The 26503-nt window shown below is 34.7% G+C and overlaps 1 protein-coding gene across 1 annotated transcript in view; it reads left to right on the top strand.

The window, feature by feature from the left end:
• LOTGIDRAFT_173486 (hypothetical protein) overlaps positions 1-26503 on the top strand; it is a gene marked incomplete at both ends in the record, with an annotated part of 43033 nt that overhangs the window by 5519 nt on the left and 11011 nt on the right. Inside the window, 12 exons of the mRNA XM_009051229.1 lie at positions 477-572; positions 897-1025; positions 7995-8090; positions 10261-10389; positions 10686-10781; positions 13525-13665; positions 14541-14669; positions 14985-15080; positions 19413-19541; positions 20643-20738; positions 22998-23120; positions 24203-24298. Coding sequence (XP_009049477.1) covers positions 477-572; positions 897-1025; positions 7995-8090; positions 10261-10389; positions 10686-10781; positions 13525-13665; positions 14541-14669; positions 14985-15080; positions 19413-19541; positions 20643-20738; positions 22998-23120; positions 24203-24298 — 1356 coding nt within the window. The remainder of the gene's footprint in view (positions 1-476; positions 573-896; positions 1026-7994; positions 8091-10260; positions 10390-10685; positions 10782-13524; positions 13666-14540; positions 14670-14984; positions 15081-19412; positions 19542-20642; positions 20739-22997; positions 23121-24202; positions 24299-26503) is intronic.

Below are 26503 nucleotides of genomic sequence, written 5' to 3' on the forward strand. Positions count from 1 at the left end.
ACGATCCTGTAATATTTATGTATGATCCTACATATAGTTACGTACGATATAAAAATAGTTACGTACGATCCTATAAATAGTTATGTACGATCCCATAAATAGTTACGTACGATCCAATAAATAGCCATGTACGATCCTATGAATAGTAAAGTACGATCCTACATATAGTTTAGTTACGTACTATCCGATAAATAGTTACGACGATCGTTTTGAGTTATGGCCTTGACTTGTCAAAAAAATTTTCAGAGTTTAATAGAAATACGGTTTTCATCTTTCATCTGATTAAAATGAAATTTGGTGTGATTATATATATTGATGAGATCTTGGATAAGGTGTTATTTGACAATTTTTCGACAAACGGTTTCGAGTTACCGTCCTTGAATTAGTCAAAATTTGTTCGCAAGAATGACTACCGTGTAAGTTTTTACTATCATGAAAATAGTTTTTGAGTTTATCGCCATTTGTATCATTTTTAGAGCTTATTCCGGATTGTCAAAATGGTGGACAGTTTGTGGCAGAAGATGGTAAATTGAAATGTTCTTGTCCATCAAAAACATTCGGTGACGATTGCAGTAAGTACACACTGAAAAAAGTTGTTTACTAATCCTTCCTTTACGCTCTTGTAGTCGTTTGGGACAATAAACAGACTGTTCAAGTTACAGATCCCTTGACAGTTGGAAATCTCAAAAAGACGCCGAGTTGTTCAGATGGGTCAATAAATCGAGGCCCCGTGTGCTATAGGCTGTAAACATTAAAGATTCCTAGACATTTTGAAATCGAAAAAGAGTATGTTAATGTCAATGTCCTGATAATGTCGCTCATTGCACACTTTATTAGCCCACCAGGTGCAAAAATGTAGGACGAAAAACTCCATTCATTTTATTCTCTGCATGTAGGTCTAGGAGTTTGTGATGTTGAAAGTGAAAACCCTTGTGCCAGTGGTAGTACCTGTATACCGGGAGAAAACATTGCTGATGTTCCCAACTGTGTTTGCACGCCCGGTACAACTGGAAAATATTGTAACGGTAAGTAGAGCCAGGAGTGAATTAAGTAAAAAGACAAAACCTTAACTACCATTGTAGAGTTCAAAATGCAACTAAGCAGACGAATTATTTAGGCTGTGCTCTTTGAGTGTCTTGATAATCTAGCCGTGTTCTCTTAGTGTCTTATTAATAGAGTCTACCGGAAATGGACAAGCGCACGGGGTACATTATTAGTGAACGCATGGTTGCAAGGTGTGGACTGGAAATAATTTTTCACCGTCGTTCATACGTCGTGGTCTTAAATTGTGATAGATATGAATGTATATTTTGTGAACTTTGTGAATTTGTGAACTCTCTATTATGTACCATTAATCTGAGAATATAGAACAGTATATATTTTATCTATGTGTTGTGAATGACGCGTTCAAAACCTCTCCACGCTCCCCCAACCTACATTGCTTGTGAAAAATTTTCCAAACTGAAGTTTTGAATACAGAACTTTATACGTGAACGTGACTGAAGTGTGAATATGAGTGAATCAAGTGAAACAACTCCACCGCCAGTTCTTCAGAGAATTGAAAATCCGAACAATGACAGTCAAAATGTCAGTCAAAATGGTGAACACGTGGACACTGAAACTTTCTCAACGGAAGCCGGTGAAAATAATGGTGAAAGCGTCCCACATGGGGCCGGTGTAAACTTGCCTGCACCCCAGAACATTTTAAATCAGAGTGACAATTTGCCAATAATTAATCCTGAGGATAGTGCCTCGAATGTTGGGAAAAGGTCAAATCTGTCAAAGACAAGCCGTACATCAGTTATGAAATTGAGAAACAAACAGAGAGAAATAGAGTTAAAATTGGAATTAGCAGCTTTACAAGAATCAAACTGTTTAGAAGAAGACAGATTAAAGATTGCCCGAAGGGCTGAAGAAGAAAATCACAGACTCGTTAGAAAACAAAAAGAAATCATAGTGATGTCAAAATTACAGGCTGCACGTGAAGTTAGTGAGATGTTCGATAATGATATTGCCAACGCGTCTGCAGTAGAGGTCAAAGTTCAGCAGTCAAGGCCTACACCTGTAATTGCTAGTCCTATTGTTAAACAAACACCAGTGATTACAACTCAAATAAACACACCAGTGAATGATATTCCACCAGTGAATATGACTAATATTGTAAATTCAGAACTCGTGACTGTCTTTAATAAATTGTTAGAGAACCAGAAAGATCAAAGCTTACCGACTCAAGATATAGAGCCCTTTGATGGCAAGAACATTCTAAACTATCAAACATTTATTACAAATTTCCAGTTCGTGGTTAAACGAAATACCGATGATCCAGCACGTAGATTGGAATTTTTGTTGAAATACACAAAAGGTGATGCGCACGAACTTATAAAATTCTGTCCCTTGATAGACCCCCCTAAGAGTGGATATGAAAGAGCAAGATTTCTATTAAAGAGAGACTTCGGTGATTTAACTGCCATAGCCGCAACATTTATGAATGAAGCTGACAATTTACCTAAAGTGACATCTGGTGACAAGAAAGGATTGCGAAAATTCTCGCTATTTCTGATAAACTGTATTAATTCTAAACAAAACAATCGGGAAATGTGTTGTATGGATGGTTATGACTTTATAAATAAACTCTGTGAGAAATTGCCTAAGCCTATACAACAACAGTGGATTGGACAAGTAGGAAAATCTCGAGATAGGGAATTTAGAAGCCCTGTATTAGACGATTTTGAAACCTTTGTGAGTAGACTAGCCAGAAATGAAAACGATCCAAGAATTTGTGGTTTGGGTTATCAAAATACAAACTCATATCAAGGCCAAACTCATACAAATCCTAAAAGACCTAATCCAAGTTTGAAGAAGAGTTTATCAACCATGGTGAATAAAGTGACAGATCAAAACCTAGCAGCAAAATATCCTTGTTTACATTGTGGTAGCGAAACAAAGCACTGTTTACATGATTGCAGAAAGTTTGCAGCTCTAAGCCCTACAGAAAAGTCAGAGTGTATAAAGCAGAAGGGACTTTGTTTCTCTTGCCTAAACCCTGGACATTTAAAAGTGAATTGTGCTAATAGACAGTGGGCTAAATGTGAGAAATGTGACAGACAGCACCACACTATTCTACATGATTCAAGCAAGGACAAATCCAAATCAGATAGTGAACAAACAGTTTCATCTGGATTTACATACAAATAGAACTGACGTCATCAGTCAAGGAGAACCGCTTATGTCAGTTGCTCCTGTGAGAATTCGTTCCAAATTAAGTGGTCACAGTGTGACAACCTATGCTTTTATTGACAATGGGTCAAGTTCTGGTTTCTTGACATCTGAACTAAAATCTAGACTATCTTTGCGTACTAAAGGTACAAATGTGAGACTGAAAACACTGAATGAAGACAAAACAATCAGGACTGAAATAACTATAGACTCTATGGAAATTAGTGATTTAAAGGGTGAATCCTACATAACTCTTCCTGCATCATATATTCAAGATGAAATGCCAGTTACAGTAAGGGATGCACCAACACAGTCAGATTTATTAAAATTTGAACATTTTAAAGGGATACAAGTGCCAGATATTTCTAATATTGACATTCCGAAAGTGACACTTATGTTAGGAATCAATGTTCCAGCTGTGACAACACCTATGGAAATAGCAACTGGGACAATAGGACAACCTTATGGTATCAAGGGTCCTATCGGTTGGCTCTTTTATGGTTTCAAAGGGAAACTTACTGATAAAAATATGAATCGAGTGAACTTTGTGCATTTAGATGATAAATTGAATGAACAAGTAAAACACTACTTTAATTTAGAATTTTCTGAACGTTTGTGTGAAACGAAAGTGGGACCTTCAATAGAAGATAAACAATTCCTGAACATTATGCAACAATCAACAGTTTTAAGAAACGGACACTATGAAACGAAACTACCGTTTCGAGAACCAGACGTGAAAGTTCCAAATAATAGACTTCAAGCTCAAATTTATGCTAATCGTTTACGCAAAAGACTAGACCACAACGAATCATTATTAGAACAATATACAGAGTTCATGAACAATATTGTGAGTAAAAACTATTGTGAAAAAGTGCCTTTGTATGATGTGAACAGAAACGATGGCAGGGTGTGGTTCATTCCCCATCACCCAGTCGTACACCCACGAAAACAACGTGTTAGAGTAGTTTTCAACTGCCCTCTTATTTACAATAACGGTGAAAAGGATTATTCATTAAATAAACTACTGTTATGTGGACCTCACAATCTAAATTTATTATTAGGTGTATTGCTTAGATGGCGAAAGGACAATATAGCCATTCTCGCTGATATCGAGTCAATGTTTTATCAGGTGCGTGTCAACAAAGAAGACTGCGATATGCTAAGATTCTTATGGTGGCCAGACGGCAACTTGAATAAACCGCTCACAGAATATTGCATGTTGGTTCATTTGTTCGGTGCGGTTAGTTCGCCCAGCTGCTCTAATTATGCGCTGAGACGTGTTGCTACAGACTTTAAAGATTATTATAGACCAGAAGTTTTACAGTGTATCGAAAATGACTTTTACGTGGATGATTTCCTCAAATCCGTGTCATCTGAGAAAGAGGGAATTCAACTTATCCAAGAACTGTGTGAACTTTTATCTAAAGCAGGTTTCAACCTAACAAAGTTTATGAGTAATAGTAAAGAACTCTTAAAAGCTGTTCCCAATGATAAAAGAGAAGAATCTATTCGTAATTTGGACTTCGACATAGACAGCCTTCCTGCTAAACGTGCCCTTGGTGTGGAATGGTCCGTTGAAGATGACACTTTGGAATTTAAAGTGGACATATCTAACATTAAAGTGAACGCGACAAAAAGAAATATTTTGTCAATAATGAGTTCGATCTATGACCCTCTCGGTATTGCAGCGCCCTTTATACTAAAAGCTAAAGTATTATTACAGGAACTTTGCAAACAAAAGGTGACATGGGACGAAAATGTGTCGGATGAATGTAAACGTGAATGGGACAAATGGATATTAGATTTACAGAATCTGAAGAATGTCAAAATCAAACGTTGCTATAAGCCTTCAGATTTTGGAACTATTATTAATACGCAGATGCATCACTTTGCAGATGCTAGCCAATACGGATATGGATCAGCTAGCTATATTCGACATGAAAATGATGAAGGTGCTGTGAATGTGTCTTTTTTGATAGGCAGGTCACGTGTGGCTCCTATTAAGCCAATGACAATTGTGAAACTTGAACTAGCAGCTGCTACAACAGTAGTCCGAATGAACACTCTGTTAGTCCGAGAATTATCCCTGTCTGTTGACGAAATCTTCTTTTGGACAGACAGTCAAACTGTTATTAAATATATACGAAACAACACAACAAGACATCAAGTTTACGTTGCAAATCGTCTTGCTGTTATCCAAGATGGTTCATCAGAACAACAATGGTGTTATGTTCCAACAGCCGTCAATCCAGCAGATCATGCCTCCAGAGGACTTTGTGTAAATGATCTTATTACAGAAAATTGGTTAAGAGCTCCAGATTTCTTATATCAATCAAAGGGTGAGTGGCCTAAAACACCAGAATTTAGTGAGTCGCATTCTAAAACAGTAGATGTCAATTTTGCTGAAATTAGTGAAGAGTTTAAAAGTGCAATGGATAAATTACTGACATATTATTCTGATTGGAAACGTCTCAAAAGAGGTATTGCTTGGTTTATAAGATTACAAAACATTCTTAAGGAGAAATCAAAAGATAAGACAATTAATGATGATCTTAAAAGTAAAATATTGACCAGTGATGAGGTAGCTAGTGCCGAAATTTCTATTTTAAGATATGTGCAAAAATCTGAATTTCCTGATGAGTACAATGCTTGTGTTAATCAATCTAATGTGAAATTAAAAAGTGTAATGTCAAATTTGGATCCTGTTCTAAGGAATGATCTTATTTGTGTCGGTGGTCGCTTAAGGCATGCTAACATCCCGGAAGATGCTATGCATCAAATTATTTTGCCGAAAGATGCCCATGTATCAAAATTGATAGTGCGTGATTGTCACCGAAAGGTTGGTCATCAAGGCCGCAACCACACTCTTTCGGAAGTGCGTCAAAAGTATTGGATTATTAAATCGGGTGTGTTAATTAAAGAAGTGATCAATAAATGTGTATCGTGCCGAAAGATTAATTCGCATGTCGGACAACAAAAGATGGCGGACTTGCCTAAATCTAGAGTTGTGTCCGATCAGAGTGCTTTCTCTATCGTTGGAATAGATTATTTTGGAAATTTTGAAGTGAAAATAGGTCGATCAATGAAGAAAAGATATGGAGTTATCTTCACGTGCTTCTCATCACGTGCAATTCACATTGAAGTGGCCGATTCGTTAGATACCAGCTCGTGTGTGAGTGCACGGGTTTATAGCCCGTCGCGGAGTGCCAAAGGAGTTTTACTCCGATAATGGAACAAACCTTGTGAGTGCGAGCAAGGAATTACAATCTGGAATTAAGGAATTGGATCAGTCGTTATTCAATCAACTTGCTGTGAATTACAATTTCAAGTGGAACTTTAACCCTCCTACTGCGTCTCACCATGGTGGAGTATGGGAGAGGCAAATTCGCACCATCCGTAAAGTGCTTCAATCTATTCTTAATGAACAATTTGTGAAAACATGTGAATCCCAAGAAGAACTACATACTTTGTTATGTGAAGTAGAGACAATAATAAATAGTCGCCCTCTTACTCGTGTATCAGAGGATCCCAATGATTTGAATGTTATAACCCCCAATTCATTGCTTTTATTGAATCCCCTACCGAGTTATCCCCCAGGAACATTTTGTGATAAGGATATCTACAGCAAACGTAGGTGGCGCCAAATACAATATTTAGCTCAATTGTTTTGGAAGCGATGGGTGAAGGAATATCTCCCAACTTTGCAGTTAAGACAAAAATGGCTTAGACCTCATCGCAATATTCAAATAGGTGACATTGTGTTAGTAGTAGACGACAGTGGCCCTCGCTGTTCATGGCCTATGGGTCGTGTAGTAGAAGTTTACCCCAATAGAAATGGACTTGTGCGAAGTGTCAAATTGCGCACACAAACTGTGTCTTTAGTCAGACCCATAAGCAAACTATGCCTGATACTTGAACTTGAAGAGTAAATACATGATGTAATGTGAACATTTGAATTTTAATTCAAATTTTTGATTTCCGAATCTCTTTAGAACAGTGTGTGACTAAACTTTGTGAATTTTTTGAAAATCTTTATGTGATCCGTCATATATTACCCCTTCGATGATTTTGTGAACTATTGTTTGAATTTCTTTTAAGAACCTTAACTTGTGAAAACGTGAAACGTGAAATATTTGTTTTAAGTTTAAGAATTATTTGTTACTTAACATAATGTATGTTATCATTACATGTACTTTAATTTTCTTTGAATTAGATTGTGTATTGTTTCAAGAGCTATGATGTGCATAGTATTATTATTATTAGTTGTCAATGTTGCTTCTCAGTTAGGAGTATAATCTTTTAGTTAATATTTTGAATATGATGTTGATAATTTTGTATATTATTATTGTAATACTAAGATAGGGGCCGGAATGTAGAGTTCAAAATGCAACTAAGCAGACGAATTATTTAGGCTGTGCTCTTTGAGTGTCTTGATAATCTAGCCGTGTTCTCTTAGTGTCTTATTAATAGAGTCTACCGGAAATGGACAAGCGCACGGGGTACATTATTAGTGAACGCATGGTTGCAAGGTGTGGACTGGAAATAATTTTTCACCGTCGTTCATACGTCGTGGTCTTAAATTGTGATAGATATGAATGTATATTTTGTGAACTTTGTGAATTTGTGAACTCTCTATTATGTACCATTAATCTGAGAATATAGAACAGTATATATTTTATCTATGTGTTGTGAATGACGCGTTCAAAACCTCTCCACGCTCCCCCAACCTACAACCATTATAGGCTTGGGAATAAATATTGCCGTTTGTATAATTGTAGATACCATCAAGGATTGTAAAAATGGTGCTGAGCAGAAGGAGGTTAATGGTGAATTTATTTGTGATTGTGTAGCAGGAACGTTCGGTGACGATTGTAGTAAGTTCAACAAGAAAATTGTTTAAAAGTGATAAATCCGCCATTTCAGTTTTCAGAAGTACCAGAAATGTACGAATATCGCACAATTCTTTCAAAAATACCTCATACAAAGAATTTCATTTCATATTTCTATAGATGTATTTTCTATATATGACCGTGTCTCATAAAAAGGACGACTAGTCTTTTTAACTTTCGAATGCGCATTATTCTGTATTTGAAGGCTGAAATTTCGACGTTGAGCTGTGAACATTATTACATTATTTGCATCACTTCCGGTTTGCACGAAATCTAGGTGCTAACTTCCGTTTGACCCACTTCCGTTTTTATGTATGAAGGTCACTGAAACTTATACTAATAAGCAAATAACTTTAAAAAGCAGAGGCATTTTCTACACACGAAACTTGATAGTTGAATACGGATAGTAGCACATTGCAAAATGTGCAAAAATAGATAATTTACTCAAGAAGAAGAAATTTTGGAGCGATTTTGCTTGGTTTTTGATTTTCAGAATTTCGGAAGAATATCTTATGTGATAGCTGTTAAAAAGTCGAGTTTTGATATTTTATAGCACACATTTTTAGCCGAATTTTGCAAATTTTTATCAAATTTTCTATTTTGTTGTCCATGCGTCCGGTGGATTTGAAATTTCTGCTGCCAAAACAGATCACTTCAGAAAACAAATTGGCACAATCAAAAATTTTGCATCACTTCCGGTTTGCGAGACATCGAGGCGCTAACTTCCGTTTGACCCACTTCCGTTTTTATGTATGAAGGTCACTGAAATGTATACTAATAAGTAGATAACGTTATGACTTTAAAAAGCAGAGGCATTTACTATACACAGAAATTGATAGTTTGGCCGCCATTTTGATTTTTCTGAAATTATTCCAAAATTTTATGAAGAGATTACAGCTTATCCGATTTTGATGATTTTGGTGTCAAATTAAAGAACATTAGAATTAAAAAAAAAACTGAAGTTAGCCGATTTTTTAATTTCGTTTTTGGCTTTTTTGCAATTTCCGGTTCAATTTGTTTGAAATTTGAAGGCTCATATATCGTGACCTTGAACTTTGATGAGCTTCATATTTATCGTCATGATAATAGCTGACGTTCAACTTATTATGACCTTTTGACTTTTAAGGTTAGTCCACAGTTTTATAGGGGTCTAAATACTGTCAATTTTGCACTTTTGCAGTGCTGTATCTCAAACCCTCTTTGATTAGCACCCTACCACCTTCAGATTATTTATATACTTATTTAATGGTTTCAAATAATATCGCATTTGATGATGTCAAGGGCATATTAAAGAAAATGTTAAAATGGAAGCACTTTAAAGGTAAACCCCGACTTAATTTCACAACTTTCTTATTTCTTATCCTTATTTCATCAAACTTGGTATGTATGTTTATAATCAAATTCTAATATTGATAGAAATATTGAATTTTTGTTGTCCGCACGCGCATTTCCAACTTTTTTTTATTTCTTATCTAAATTTGTGTCCTCCGCCGTATGTACCTTTATGTTGTAACACGCCCTGCATTAGTACTGTTAAGGGAACATTTCCAGTCTATTTTTTGGCCAATCATACTTTAGTCTCAGAAACAGGATTTTTATGCTAAGCCAATCAGTAATAGTGTTCACAGTTCACCGTCGAAATCGATGTATGTCTAGAATAATCAGCGTATGAAGGTTAAACTGACGACTACTATGTGATATATAGAAAAGACAGATATAGAAATAGAAAGTAAAATTCTTAGTTTGAGATATTTTGAAGGATTTATTCGATTTTCGTACATTTTTAGTAACCCTGAAAACTATTAACATATATTCAAGAATGAAATCAACCTCCCAAAATGGCGCACCTGTCCCTTTTAACCTATTCCTCGACTGTAATTTGATATCGCGTGGGACATTGTAAAATATCCGGTAATATCTTGATGGATTCAGCTTTGTAGAGACACATACAGTTACACCAAATTTAGTTTTAAGTCAGGTGACAATAAAAACAGTGTGCTACAGGCTGTATAAGTCAAAGACCCCTCTTGAGTTGGAAATCGAAAAAGAGTAGACGCTCTCCTGTTAAAATGACCATGATTGCACATTACATAAGCCGATGAGGTGAGACAAGTAAGACAATTTCTACCATTTCAATGACATTTTCTTCGTGTAGGTCTAGGAGTTTGTGATGTTGAAAGTGAAAACCCTTGTGCCAGTGGTAGTACCTGTATACCGGGAGAAAATATCGCTGATGATCCCAACTGTGTTTGCTTTCCCGGTACAACTGGAAAATATTGTGACGGTAAGTAGAGCCAGGAGTGAATTATGTCTGAGTTAAAGGGATATTCCGCTTTTAGTAAAATGTTATTTATATCTATGTATCTACTTGATTAAACTGAATTTGTTTTAAACGGGTTAATTAAAAACTGAGAGCACTAATTGTTAATAAAGCAGTTTTACCTAGTTTTGGTGTTTGGCTTTATAATGCCTCGATATTATTAGTTGAAATCTTTAGAATACTAAAGAAAAAGAAAAACGGAGAGCACTAAACTACTATTATAGGCTTGGGAATAAATATTGTTGTTTGTATAATTGTAGATACCATCAAGGATTGTAAAAATGGTGCTGAGCAGAAGGAGGTTAATGGTGAATTTATTTGTGATTGTGTAGCAGGAACGTTCGGTGACGATTGTAGTAAGTTGAAACAAGAAAATTGTTTTAAAGGGACGAGTCCGCCATTTCTAGGGGTTGATTTGAGTCATAGTTTTCAGAAGTACCAGAAATGTACGAAAATCGCACAATTCTTTTAAAAATACCTCATACAAAGAACTTCATACTTCTATAGATGTCTTTTAACTTTCAAACGCGCATTATTCTGGACACACATGCATTTGAAGGCTGAAATTTCGACGGTCAGCTGTGAACATTATTACTTATTGACTTAGCTAAAATGGTCATTTCTGAATCTAAGGTATGATTGATCAAACAAAACTGGTTCAACTAACAGGGACTGGTTGAACCAGGTCCATAGACCTCCACCCTTAAAGGAGCTCCACCCAGGAAATCTTCCAGTAACAGGAGTTATATTGACTTACAGACGGATCTCAGGGTACAGGATAGTATATGTTAAAAACAAAATTCCCAGGAGAGGAGCTTAACCCACTTAAAGAGATAGAGGGGCCAATTTTTTTAACAATCGTATTTTATTGTAACAAATTCCCGAATCTGAGAAAAAGGTCTGATTACTCAAAAATGGCGAATCTGTCCCTTTAAAGCGACTCTTCGTCATTTTTTGCAGGGTGTGCTTTGGACGCCTGCTTTGTTTTCTTACTTTCAAAAAAAGTATTTATGAGTGTCGAGTACTCTGCAGAAACTATAATCGTTACATTACATTACATTAACAATGCATTGGATCTGCATATTTGGTTTTTTATATATCCACATGAAATGGGCGGCGTATATTGCCGTCACCTCATTCCGTCGGTCCGTCCGTCCGTCCACAATTGCTCGTAAACACTTTACAAGGCACAATTCATGACGGATTTTGATGAAACTTGGTATGAGTGTTCGTTATCGCCCAAGGATAAACCCTATTGAAAATCAGAAAAATTGAAAAAATATTTAGTATGAGTTATTGCCCTTGTTCTTGAAAACGCGTTTAATTTTAGCTTGTAAACACATAGAAGGCATAATTCTTGATGGATTTTGACGAAACTTGGCATGAGTGTTGTTTATCACCCATGGATAAACCGTATTGAAAAACAGAAAAATTGAAAAATATTTAGTATGAGTTATTACCCTTTCAATTTTTAGCACGTAATCACTTTGATGAAACTTGGTGTGAATGTTCGTAATCACCCAAGGATGAACCCTATTGAAAATCAGAAGAATTGAAAAATATTTAGTATGAGTTATTGCCCTTTTTCTTGAAACCGCTTTCAAATTTAGCTCTTAAACACTAAAAGGCATGATTCTTTCTGGATTTTGACAAAACTTGGTTTTATTATTCAGTCCTGAAGATTGAATATTTGCCTTCTAGAGTTTTCACGAGCTAAAGATTGAACAAGTTTTCAAGAACTAGGGCAATAACTCATACTCAATATTATTCAGTGTTGTGCTAAAGAGTTCAAAAGAAGTGTATGACTGAAGGTTGGATATTTCATACTGGTGATTGTTACTGTATTGCTAAATATTTGTGTTCAAAATCAAAGCTGCCAGTGGGCGTATATTACCTTGCCTGGCAAGCTATCTGTTACTAATGAATATAAATTGGAACTTTTTTGCAAATCGGATAGTGGCACATTGCAAAATGTGCTCTAAAAGAAGCAGCTTTGAAGCGATTTTGCTCGGGTTGCTAGTTTTAGAATATCCTATGTGATAACAATCAAAAAATTTGAATTTTGAAAATTCATAGCTCTCTTTTTTTAGCCGAATTTTGCAAATTTTCTCGCCATTCATCCCATTGGTTTGAAATTTCTGGTGCCATAACAAATCACAACATAAAACAATTTGGCACAATCAAAAATTTTGCATGACTTCAGGTTTGCACGAAATCAATGTGCTAACTTCCGGTTGACCCACTTCCGTTTTTTATGTATGAAGGTCACTGAAACTTATACTAATAAGTAAAAAACTTTTAAAAGCAGAGGCATTTTCTACACACGAAACTTGATAGTTGAATACGGATAGTAGCACAAAATAGATAATTTACTCAAGAAGAAGAAATTTTGGACCGATTTTGCTTGGGTTTTTAGTTTAAGAATTTTGCAAGAATATCTGTTAAAAAATTCGAGTTTTGATATTTCATAGCACTTATTTTTAGCCGAATTTTGCAAATTTTTATCAAATTTTCTATTTTCTCGTCCATGCGTCCGGTTTATTTGAAATTTCTGCTGCCAAAACAGATCACTTCAGAAAACAAATAGGCACAATAAAAAATTTTGCATCACTTCCGGTTTGGGCGACATCGAGGCGCTAACTTCCGGTTGACCCACTCTCGTTTTTAATGTATGAAGGTCAGTGAAACTTATACTAATAAGTAGATAACGTTATGACTTTAAAAAGCAGAGGCATTTACGAAACATGGAAAATGATAGTTTGGCCGCCATTTTGATTTTTCTAAAATTGTGCAAAATTGTATTCAAAGATTACGGCTTATCCGATTTTGATGATTTTGGTGTCAAATTAAAGAACATTAAAATTTTAAAAAAAAACTGAAGTTAGCCGATTTTTTAATTTTGCTTTTTGCTTTTTTGCAATTTCCGGTTCAATTTGTTCGAAATTTGAAGGCTCATATATCGTAACATTGACCTTTGATGAGCTTCATATTTATCGTCATGATAATAACTGAGTTTCAACTTCTTATGACCTTCTGACCTTTAAGGTCAGTCCACAGTTTTATCGGGGTCTAAATACTGTCAATTTTGCACTTTTGCAGTGCTGTATCTTAAACCCTCTTTGATTTTCACACCACAACCTTCAGATTATTTATATACTTATTTAATGGTTTCAAATAATATCGCATTTGATGATGTCAAGGGCATATTAAAGAAAATGTTAAAATGGAACCACCTTCAAGGTAAACCCCCACTTAATTTGCCAACTTTCTTATTTTCTATCATAATTTTATCAAACTTTGTATGTGTGTTAATAATCAAATTCTAAATTTGATGGAAATATTGAATTTTTGTTGTCCGCACGCGCATTACCAACTTTTTTATTTCTGATATAAATTTCTGTCCACCTTCGTATGTACCTTTATGTTGTCACACGCCCTGCATTAGTACTGTTAAGGGAACAGTTCTATTTTTTTTTTTTGGCAAATCATACTTTAGTCTCAGAAAGGGGATTTTTTGTTTTCAGCCACTTAGTAATAGTGTTCACACTCCACCGTCGAAATTTGAGCCTTCGAATCCATGTTTGTCTAGAATTATCAGCGTTTGAAAGTTAAAATGACGACTACTATGTGATTGTGATATATAGAAAAGACAGATATAGAAATAGAAAGTAAAATTCTTAGTTTGAGATATTTTTGAAGGAATTATTCGATTTTCGTACATTTTTAGTACTCCTAAATACTATTTACATATATTCAAGAATGAAATCAACCTCCCAAAATGGCGCACCTGTCTCTTTTAACCTATTCCTCGACTGTAATTTGATATCGTGTGGGACACAAGGACATTGTAAAATAACCCACAATATCTTGATGGACTCAGTAATGGTTCAACTTTGTAGAGACACATAAAGTTACACCAAATTTAGTTTTTAAGTTAGGTGACAATAAAAACCGTGTGCTACAGGCTGTATAAGTCAAAGATCCCTCTTGAGTTGGAAATCGAAAAAGGGTAGACGCTGTCCTGGTAAAATTTCCACCATTGCACATTACATAAGCCGATGAGGTGAGACAAGTAGGACAATTTCCACCATTTCAATGACATTCTCTTTATGTAGGTCTAGGAGTGTGTGATCTTGAAAGTGAAAACCCTTGTGCCAGTGGTAGCACCTGTATACCGGGAGAAAATATCGCTGATGATCCCAACTGTGTTTGCTCGCCCGGTACCACTGGAAAATATTGTGACGGTAAGTAGAGCCAGGAGTGAATTAAGTCTGAGTTAAAGTTTTCATTATCAAAAACGTCATAAATCAAACCTGCAAATACTTCTAAAATATGCTTTTTATATCTATGTATCAAACTTAATACATTTTAAAAGAGTTAATTAAAAACAAAGTGAAATAATTGTTAATAAAGTAATTGGACCTAGTTTTAGTGTTTGGCTTTATAAAGCCTCGATATTATTAGTTGAAATCTTTAGAATACTAAAGAAAAAAAAAAAAACAAAACCTTAACTACCATTATAGGCTTGGGAATAAATATTGCCGTTTGTATAATTGTAGATACCATCAAGGATTGTAAAAATGGTGCTGAACAGAAGGAGGTTAATGGTGAATTTATTTGTGATTGTGTAGCAGGAACGTTCGGTGACGATTGTAGTAAGTTCAAACAAGAAAATTGTTTAAAAGGGATAAGTCCGCCATTTCAGGGGTTGATTTGAGTCATCGTTTTCAGACGTACCAGAAATGTACGAAAATCTCACAATTCTTTCAAAAATACCTCATACAAAGAATTTCATTTCATGTTTTTATAGATGTCTTTTTTATATATGGCCGTGTCTCAAAAACTAGTCTTTTTAACTTTCAAAGGCGCATTATTCTGGACACACATGTATTTGATTATTTGAAAGCTGAAATTCGACGGTCATTGTGAATATTATTACTTATTAACTTAGCTAAAAAAAAGTCCCGTTTCTGAATATAAGGTATGATTGAAAAACTGGTAAAACTAACAGGGACTGGTTGAACCAAGTTCATAGACCCCCACCACCCTTAAAGGAGCTCCACCCAGGAAATCTTCCAGTAACAGGAGTTATATTGACTTACAGAAGGATCTCAGGGTACAGGATAGAATATGTTCAAAACAAAATTCCCAGGAGAGGAGCATAACCCACTTAAAGGGATAGAGGCGCCAATTTTTTTAACAATCGTAATCGTAATTGAGTATTGCAGTAAAATATGTTTAAACTATTGCAAAAAATTCCCGAATCTGAGAAAAAGGTCTAATTACTCTACGTGTCCGTTTAAAGCGACTGTTCGTCATTTTTGCAGGGCCTGCTTTGTTTTATTATTTTCAAAAAAAGTATTTATGAGTGTCGAGTACTTTGCAGAACTTTTAATCGTTACAGCAACATTAGCAATGCATTGGATCTGTATATTTGTTTTTAACTAATGAATAAAAAGTGAAACATTTTTTGCAAAACGAATAGTGGCACATTACAAAATGTGCAAAAAGTAGATAATTGACTATTTTGGAAACAATTTTGGACCGATTTTGCTTGGATTTTCAGTTGTAGAATTTTGCTAGAATATCCTATGTGATAGCAGTTAAAAAAATTCGAATTTTGATATTTCATGGCACACATTTTTTAATCGAATGTTTCAAATTTTGACCAAATTTTCTATTTTCTTGCCATACTTCCGATTGATTTGAAGTTTCTGGTGCCAAAGCAGATCATAACAGAAGAATAATTGGCACGGTCACAAATTTTGCATCATGCATTCTGGCATGAAATCAATGTGCTAACTTCCGGTTGACCCACTTCGGTTTTTTATGTATGAAGGTCACTGGAATTTATACTAATAAGTAGATAACGTTATGACTTTAAAAAACAGAGGCATTTACTACACACGGAAATTGATAGTTTGGTCGTTATTTTGATTTTTCTGAAATTCTTCAAAATCTTATTAAGAGATTACGGCTTATCAGATTTTGGTGTCAAATATAAGAACACGAAAATATCAGAAAATTGTAGAAAGCCGATTTTTGAAAATAGTTTTTGCTTTTTTGCAATTTTCGTGATATTTTTTCGAAATTTGAAGGTTCATATATCGTGACCTTGACCTTTGATGAGCTTCATGTTTACCGTTATGATAATAGCTGGCGTTGAACTTCTTATGACATTTTGACCTTTGGGGTTAGTCCACAACTTCTGGTTTTTAAGAGTTCTAAATATGGTCCATTTTGCACTTTTGCAGTGCTGTATCTCAAAACCTCTTTGACTAGCACCCTACCACCTTCAGATTATGTATCTACTTATTTAATGGTTTCAAATAATATCGCACCTGATGATGTAAAGGGCATATTAAAGAAGATGTTGCAATAGAAGCACGTAAAAGCACTTAATTTCAAAACTGTTTTATTTCTCATCAAAAATTTTTAACAAACTTGGTATGTGTGTGCATAATTAAATTTTAAATTTGATGGAAATATTGAATTTTTGTTGTGCGCATGCGCATTACCAACTTTTAATTTCTTATCTAAATTTCTGTCCACCTTCGTATGTACCTTTATGTTGTCACACGCCCTGCATCAGTACTGTTAAGGGAACAGTTCTATTTTTTTTTTAGTCTCAGAAACGGGATTTTTTGTGCTAAGCCAATCAGTAATTTTCACCGTCAAAATCTGAGCCTTCGAATCCATGTATGTCTAGAATAATCAGCGTATGAAGGTTAAACTGACGACTACTATGTGATATATAGATAAGACAGATATAGAAATAAAAGTAAAATTCATAGTTTGAGATATTTTTGAAGGTATAATTCGATTTTCTTACATTTCTAGTACTCCTAAATACTATTTACATATATTCAAGACTAAAATCAGGAAAGGAAAGGAAATGGCATTTATCCCTTTAAAACAGCTTACCACAAACGTCAACGAACGATCCGTGACAGTAAGAAGAGTCAGGAGTGAATTAAGTATTCATAATTGAAGACGTCAAAAATTATATCCGAAATTTTAATTCTAAAATATGCTATTTATATCTTTGTATCTTCTTGATAAAGCTGAATTGATTTTAAACGGGTTAATTAGAAACTGAGAGCACTAATTGCAATTAGGAAGTTTTACCTAGTTTTGGTGTTTGGCTTTAAAATGCCTCGATATTATTAGTTGACGGAGGCGATTGTGGTAAGTTCAAACAAGAAAATTGTTTTACATGGATAAATGCGCCATTTTGCGTGGTTGAATTTTGTTTTATATATTATAATAGTTTTCAGAAGTACCAGAAATGCACGTTTCTTTCAAAAATATCTCATACAAAGAATTTCATTTCATATTTCTATAGATGTCTTTTCTATATATGACCGTGTCTCATAAAAAGGATGACTAATCTTTTTAACCTTAAAACGCGCATTATTCTGGATACACATGTATTTGAATACCGAAATTTCGACGGTCAGCTGTGAACATTATTACTAATTGACTTAGCTAAAAAATTCCCATTTCTGAATATATAGTATGATTGAAAACTGGTTCAAATAACAGGGACTGGTTGAACAAAGTTCATAGACTCCCACCCTAAAAGGAGCCCCACCCAGGAAATCTTCCATTAACAGGAGTTATATTGAGTTACAGAAGGATCTCAGGGTACAGAATAGTATATGTTAAAAACAAAATTCCAAGGAGAGGAGTCAAACCCACTTACAAGGATGGACGCGTCAATCGTATTTTATTGTAAAAATTCCTGTATCTGAGACTAAGGTCTGATTGGTCAAAAATGGCGAAGGTGTCCCTTTGAATCTACTGTTCGTCATTTCTACAGGGCGTGCTTTTCAAAAAAGTATGAGTGTCGAGTATTCTGCAGAAACTGTAATCGTTACAGCAACATTAGCAATGCATTGAATCTGCATATTTCATAACTAATGAAAAACGGATAGTGGCACGTTGCAAAATGTGCAAAAAGTAGATAATTTACTCTATAGGAAGCAATTTTGGAGCAATTTTGCGTGGGTTTTGAGTTTTAGAATTTCGCAAGTATATCCTATGTGATAGCACTTAAAAAATTGACCTACTCCCGTTTTTTATGTATTAAGGTCACTGAAACTCTTCCTAATAAGTAGATAATGTTATGACTTCAAAAAGCAGAAATTAATAGTTTGGCCGCCATTTTCATTTTTCTGAAATTCTTCAAAATTTTATTTAGAGATAATGGCTTGTGTCAAATTAAAGAACACGAAAGTTTAAAAATAACTGAAGGAAGCCGATTTTTGAAAATTGTTTTTGCTTTTTTTGCAATTTCCGTGATATTTTTTCTTCTTATGAACTTTTGACCTTTAGGGTCAGTTCACAACTTCCGGTTTTTTAAGGGTCTAAATATGGCCAACTTTTGCAGTGCTGTATCTTAAACCCTCTTTGATTTGCACACTACAACCTTCAGATTATTTATATACTTATTTAATGGTTTCAAATAAAATTGCAAGTGATAATGACAAGGGCATATTAAAAAAAATGTTGCAATCGAAGCGCCTTAAATGTATACCCCCACTTAATTTCACATTTTTTTATTTCTTATCTAAATTTGTGTCCACCTTCGTATGTACCACGTCACACGCCCTGCATCAGAACTTTAGTCTCAGAAACGGGATTTTTCAAGAATACAAACAACTATACAAAATGGCGCATCTGTCCCTTTAATTCACTTTTCAATTGTGTTTTGGTATCGTGTGGGACACAAGGACATTGTAGAATATCCGGCAATATCTTGATGGACTCATTTATGGTTCAGCATTGTAGAGACACATAAAGTTACACCAAATTTAGTTTTTAAGTTAGGGTGACAATAAACACAGGCACCATGTGCTACAGGCTGTATAAGTTAATGCCGCTGTCCTGGTAAAATTCCCTTCATTGCACACTTCATACGCCGACTAGCTGAGAAAGGTAGGACGTAAAAATCCATCCAATTCAATGGCAATCTCTTTATGTAGGTCTAGGAGTTTGTGATGTTGAAAGTGAAAACCCTTGTGCCAATGGTAGTACCTGTATACCGGGAGAAAATATCGCTGATGCTCCCAGGTGTGTCTGCTCGCCCGGTACAACTGGAAAATATTGTGACGGTAAGTAGAGTCAGGAGTGAATTATGTCTGAGTTAAAGGGATATTCCGCTTTTTGGAAAAAGTTTTCATTATCTTAAACGTCATAAATTATACCTGAAAATACTTTTAAAATATGCTATTTATATCTATGTATCTTCTTGATAAAGCTGAATTGATTTTAAACGGGTTAATTAGAAACTGAGAGCACTAATTGTTAATAAAGCAGTTTTACCTAGTTTTGGTGTTTGGCTTTACAATGCCTCGATATTATTAGTTGAAATCTTTAGAATACTAAAGAAAAAGAAAAACGGAGAGCACTTAACTACTATTATAGGCTTGAAAATTAATATTGCTGTTTCTATAATTGTAGATCTCGTTAAGGGTATAAATGGTACAGAGCAGAAGGAGGTTAATGGTGAATTTATTTGTGATTGTTCAAAAAAAATTGTTTTAAAGGGACAGTTGCGAAACGCTGCCATATATATAGAAATATAAATTATAATTCCTAGTTTGAGATATTTTTGAAGGAATTATTCGATTTTTGTACATTTCTAGTTCTTCTGAGGACTATTTATATATATTTAAGATTAAAATCAACCCCATAAAAATTGCGCAACTGTCCCTTTAAGTATACTGTATTTTGATATTATGTGGGACACAGGTACATTGTAAAATATCCGGCAATATCTTGATGGACTGAGTAATGGTTCAGCTTTGTAGAGACACATAACGTTACACCAAATTTATTTTTCTGGTCAGGGTGACAATAAACACAGGCACCGTTTGCTACAGGCTGTATAAGTTAAATACCTCGACAGTTGGAAATCGAAAAGGATTAGACTAATGCCGCTGTCCTGTTAAAATTATACCTGAAAATACTTTTAAAATATTCTATTTATATCTTTGTATCTACTTGATAAAGCTGAATTGATTTTAAACGGGTTAATTAGAAACGGAGAGCACTAATTGCAATTAAAAAGTTTTACCTAGTTTTGGTGTTTGGCTTTATAATGCCTCGATATTATTAGTTGAAATCTTTAGAATACTAAAGAAAAAGAAAAACCAAAGCCTTAACTACCATTATAGGCTTGGGAATAAATATTGCCGTTTGTATAATTGTAGATACCATCAAGGATTGTAAAAATGGTGCTGAGCAGAAGGAGGTTAATGGTGAATTTATTTGTGATTGTGTAGCAGGAACGTTCGGTGACGATTGTAGTAAGTTCAAAAAAAAAATTTTTAAAAGGGAAGAGTCCCCCATTTCAGGGGGTTGATTTGAGTCATAGTTTTCAGAAGTACCAGAAATGTACGAAAGTCGCACAATTCTTTCAGAAATACCTCATACAAAGAACTTCATATTTCTATAGATGTCTGGACACACATGTATTTGAAGGCTGAAATTCCGACTGTGAGCTGTGAGCATTATTACTAATTGACTTAGCTAAAAAAAATTCCGTTTCTGAAAAAGTATGATTGATCAAATAAAACTGGTACAACCAACAGGGTCTGGTTGAACCAAGTCCATAGACCCCCACCCTTAAAGGAGCCCTACCCAAGAAATATTCCACTTACAGGAGTTATATTGACTTACAGAAGGATCTCAGGGTGAAGGATAATATATATTAAAAACGAAATTCCCAGGAGAGGAGCCTAACCCATTTAAAGGGATAGAGGCGCCAATTTTTTAAACAATCGTATTTTATTGTAAAAAATTCCCGAATCTGAGAAAAAAGTCTGATTACTCAAAAATGGCGAATCTGTCCCTTTAAAGCGACTGTTCCTCATTTTTGCAGGGCGTGCTTTGGACGCCTGCTTTGTTTTCTTACTTTCAAAAAAAGTATGAGTGTCGAGTACTCTGCAGAAACTGTAATTGTTACAGCAACATTAGCAATACATTGGATCTGCATATTCCATGTTTAACTAATGAATAAAAAATGGAACATTTTTTCAAAACGGATAGTGGCACATTGCAAAATGTACAAAACGTACATAGTTTACTCTAGAAGAAGCAATTTTGAAGCGATTTTGCTTAAGTTTTGAGTTATAGAATTTCGCAAGAATACCCTATGTGATAGCAGTTAAAAATTTGAGTTTTGATATTTCATAGTACACATTTTTAGCCGAATTTTGCAAATTTTGATAAAAATTTCTATTTTTTCGTCGATTCGTCCGATTGATTTGGAATTTCTGCTGCCAAAAGAGATCACTTCAGAAAACTAATTTGCATAATCAAAAATTTTGCATCACTTCCGGTTTGCGCGAAATCAAGGTGCTAACTTCCGGTTGACCCACTGCCGTTTTTTGTGTATGAAGGTCACTGAAACTCTTAATAATAAGTAGATAAAGTTATGACTTTAAAAAGACGAGGCATTTACTATACACAGAAATTGATAGTTTGGTCGTTATTTTGATTTTTCTGAAATTCTTCAAAATTTTATTAAGATTTTGTTGCTTTTGATGTCAAATTAAAGAACACGAACAACTGAAGGAAGTCGATTTTTAAAATTGTTTTTGCTTTGTTTGCAATTTCCGAGATATTTTTTCGAAATTTGAAGGCTCAAATATCGTGACCTTGACCTTTGATAAGCTTCATATTCACCATGATGATAATAGCTGACGTTGAATTTCTTATGAACTTTTGACCTTTAGGGTCACTTCACAACTTCCGGTTTTTTAGGGGTCTAAATATGGTTAATTTTGCACTTTTGGAGTGCTGTATCTTAAACCCTCTTTGATTAGCACCCTACAAACTTCAGAAGTTTTATCTATATATTTAATTGTTTCAAATAATATCGCACTTAATGATGTCAAGGGCATATTAAAGAAAATGTTGCAATCGATGCGCCTTAAAGAAAGGTATAGCCCCACTTAATTTCACAACTTTCTTATTTCTTATCCTTATTTCATCAAACTTGGTATGTGTGTGCATAATCAAATTCTAAATTTGATGGAAATATTCAATTTTTGTTGTGTGCATGCGCATTACCAACTTTTTTTATTTCTTATCTAAATTTCTATCCACCTTCGTTAAGGGAACAGTTCTAGTTTGTTTTTGCCAATTTTTACTTTAGTCTAAGAAACGGGATTTTTTGTGCTAAGCCAATCAGTAATAGTGTAAAATTCTTAGTTTGAGATATTTTTGAAGGAATTATTCGATTTTTGTACATTTCTAGTACTCCTAAAGACTATTTACATATATTCAAGAAGACAATCAACCAAAATGGCGCATCTGTCCCTTTAATTCACTCCTCGACTGTATTTTGGTATCGTGTGGGACACAAGGACATTGTAAAATATCCGGCAATATCTTGATGGACTCATTCATGGTTCAGCATTGTAGAGACACAAATTTAGTTTTTAGGTCAGGGTGACAATAAACGGGGGGACCGTGTGCTACAGGCTGTATAAGTTAATGCCGCTGTCCTGGTAAAATTTCCTTCATTGCACACTGCATAAGCCGACATTCTCTTCATGTAGGTCTAGGAGTTTGTGATGTTGAAAACCCTTGTGCCAATGGTAGTACCTGTATACCGGGAGAAAACATCACTGATGTTCCCAACTGTGTTTGCTTGCCCGGTACAACTGGAAAATATTGTGACGGTAAGTAGAGTCAGGAGTGAATTATGTCTGGGTTAAAGGGATATTCCGCTTTTTGGAAAAAAGTTTTCATTATCATAAACGTCATAAATTATACTTGAAAATACTTTTTAAATATGCTATTTATATCTATGTATTTTCTTGATAAAGCTGAATTGATTTTAAACGGATTATTAAAAACTGAGAGCACTAATTGTTAATAAAGCAGTTTTACCTAGTTTTGGTGTCTGGCTTTACAATGCCTCGATATTATTAGTTAAAATCTTTAGAATAGTAAAGAAAAAGAAAAACGGAGAGCACTAAACTACTATTATAGGCTTGAAAATTAATATTGCTGTTTCTATAATTGTAGATCTCGTTAAGGGTATAAATGGTACAGAGCAGAAGGAGGTTAATGGTGAATTTATTTGTGATTGTTCAAAAAAAATTGTTTTAAAGGGACAGTTGCGAAACACTGCCATATATATAGAAATATAAATTATAATTCCTAGTTTGAGATATTTTTGAAGGAATTATTCGATTTTTGTACATTTCTAGTTCTTCTGAGGACTATTTACATTTATTTAAGATTAAAATCAACCCCATAAAAATTGCGCAACTGTCCCTTTAAGTATACTGTATTTTGATATTATGTGGGACACAGGTACATTGTAAAATATCCGGCAATATCTTGATGGACTGAGTAATAGTTCAGCTTTGTAGAGACACATAAAGTTACACCAAATTTATTTTTCTGGTCAGGGTGACAATAAACACAGGCTGTATAAGATACCTCGACAGTTGGAAATCGAAAAAGATTAGACTAATGCCGCTGTCCTGTTAAAATTATACCTGAAAATACTTTTTAAATATGCTATTTATATCTATGTATCTTCTTGATAAAGCTGAATTGATTTTAAACGGGTTAATTAGAAACGGAGAGCACTAATTGTTAATAAAGCAGTTGGACCTAGTTTTGGTCTTTGGCTTTATAATGCCTCGATATTATTAGTTGAAATCTTTAGAATACTAAAGAAAAAGAAAAACCAAAACCTTAACTACCATTATAGGCTTGGGAATAAATATTGCCGTTTGTATAATTGTAGATACCATCAAGGATTGTAAAAATGGTGCTGAGCAGAAGGAGGTTAATGGTGAATTTATTTGTGATTGTGTAGCAGGAACGTTCGGTGACGATTGTAGTAAGTTCAAACAAGAAAATTGTTTTAAAGGGACGAGACCGCCATTTCATGGGGTTGATTTGAGTCATAGTTTTCAGAAGTGCCAGAAATGTACAAAAATCTCACAATTCTTTCAGAAATACCTCATACAAAGAACTTCATATTTCTATAGATGTCTTTTAACTTTCAAACGCGCATTATTCTGGACACACATGTATTTGATTATTTGAAGGCTGAAAGTTCGAAGGTCAGCTGTGAACATTATTACTAATTGACTTAGCTAAAACAAATTGCCGTTTCTGAATCTAAAGTATGATTGATCAAACAAAACTGGTTCAAATAACAGGGACTGGTTGAACCAAGTCCATAGACCCCCACCCTAAAAGGAGTCCTACCCAAGAAATCTTCCAGTAACAGGAGTTATATTGACATACAGAAGGATCTCAGGGTGAAGGATAGTATATGTTAAAAACAAAATTCCAATGAATAAAAAGTGAAATATTTTTGCAAAAATGTAGAAAAAGAAATTTTGTTTTTTTTTTGCGATTTTGCGTGGGTTTTGATTTCGGGGAAGGGAGGGTTTGATTCTCCCAAATGTACAGGCCTAGGGTGGAGCAGACACTTTATTTAGAAATTAGGATTAAGGGTCTTGATATTGGGTTTTCTTCTGTTCTTATTCTGATCTGAAATTAGAAAAAATAACACGCCCGATGGGCGAGAAGTATAGTATCTGTTATGTACTGATTGTTTTTAGTTTACTATGAACAATATTATCATTTAAGTTCTTATTTTTTGAATATGCAACTATCATTTTCTGCTTATAGACATGGGGGAATTTCTCTTGAAGGCTCTTATAGTGGGCATGAACTATGTTGCTTGCTCGATTGCTGGTTGTATTAAACGGGACAACAAAGGGTGCTATGCCTACATTATGATGAATATTTAGTCCTATAGGTCTTGCTGTATTTAATGTCCCAATCCAATGGGCCTCCCTAGATTGACGGAATTTGGTAGTTTCATCTTCGGGCAAGTCAATTTCTATACGCTCAATTGGGATTAGGGTGAGATCGTCTATTGAATGGTTGCATGAAATTAAATATATTACATTCGAATGTTCACATGTTAGATGTTCCTGGATCGGGTACCTTTTATTCGTAGATTTGCTTACAAAATAATGAGTTTCTGATATAAAGGGACATGTTTTGCATCTACTGGACAAACATGGAGCACTTCTTAAACCTGGAGGTACTTCGGCATAAAGTCTGTTTTTAGCTGCTATCTGTGCTAAGGTGGAATTTTTTATGTTTCGTAAAAATCGTTTAGAGTACCCACGCTCTTTCAGTTTTGAGAAAACAATCGTACAGGCTTGGTTGAAATCGGAAGATCTTGTACAAATTCGATGAAATCGTAAAACTTGTGACTTAATTATACCAGAAAAGGTATGTTTTGGGTGAAAGGAGCTCTTGTGCAAGAGTTGATGAGTATCAGTTTCTTTGAAATACACTTTAATATCCAGTTTATTTGTTTCTGCTATGGAATCTCCCTTAAAGACTGTGGTATCGAGAAAGTCTATGCTTTTGTCACTCACGTTTGCGGTTAGTTTGATAGAAGGATGGTGGTTGTTGAGAATGTCAAAGAATTCCCAAAACTGTTCGATAGAATAAGTCCAAACCATAAAGATGTCATCCAAAAAGCGTCCGTAAAAAAGTGGGTCAAATGGACAGAGGGGCAACACCTCACGTTCCCACTCTGCCATGAAAAGGTTTGCGTACGAAGGGGCAAATCGTTTGCCCATTGCTGTCCCTGAAGTTTGTAAATATGTTTTGCCATTAAATGTGAAATCGTTTCGACTAAGACAAATCTCTAAAAGCTGTAGAATTGCATCGTCGGGTCTGTTTGGATCTGGGTTTCTATTAAAAGCTTTACGAACTGCCGTTAAACCAGTAGTGTTATCGATATTGGTATACATAGAAGAAACGTCGATAGAAATTAAAATAGCATTAGAGGGAACTCGAAGATTTTTTATTTTATTGACAAAATCGGTTGTGTCTTTAAGGTAGGCGCGATGTTGACATGCTAGAGGTAGTAAGAAATGATCAATGTATTCTGACACTGCATATGACTCACTACCACAGTCAGATATAATCGGGCGAACTTTAGGGATTTTATTCGAGATAACCACTCCTTTGTTGGATTCTTATGGATTTTAGGCAAAGTGTACAAATG

Source organism: Lottia gigantea, assembly GCF_000327385.1.
Source record: "Lottia gigantea unplaced genomic scaffold LOTGIsca_161, whole genome shotgun sequence".
Classification (NCBI taxonomy): Eukaryota; Metazoa; Mollusca; class Gastropoda; family Lottiidae; genus Lottia; species Lottia gigantea.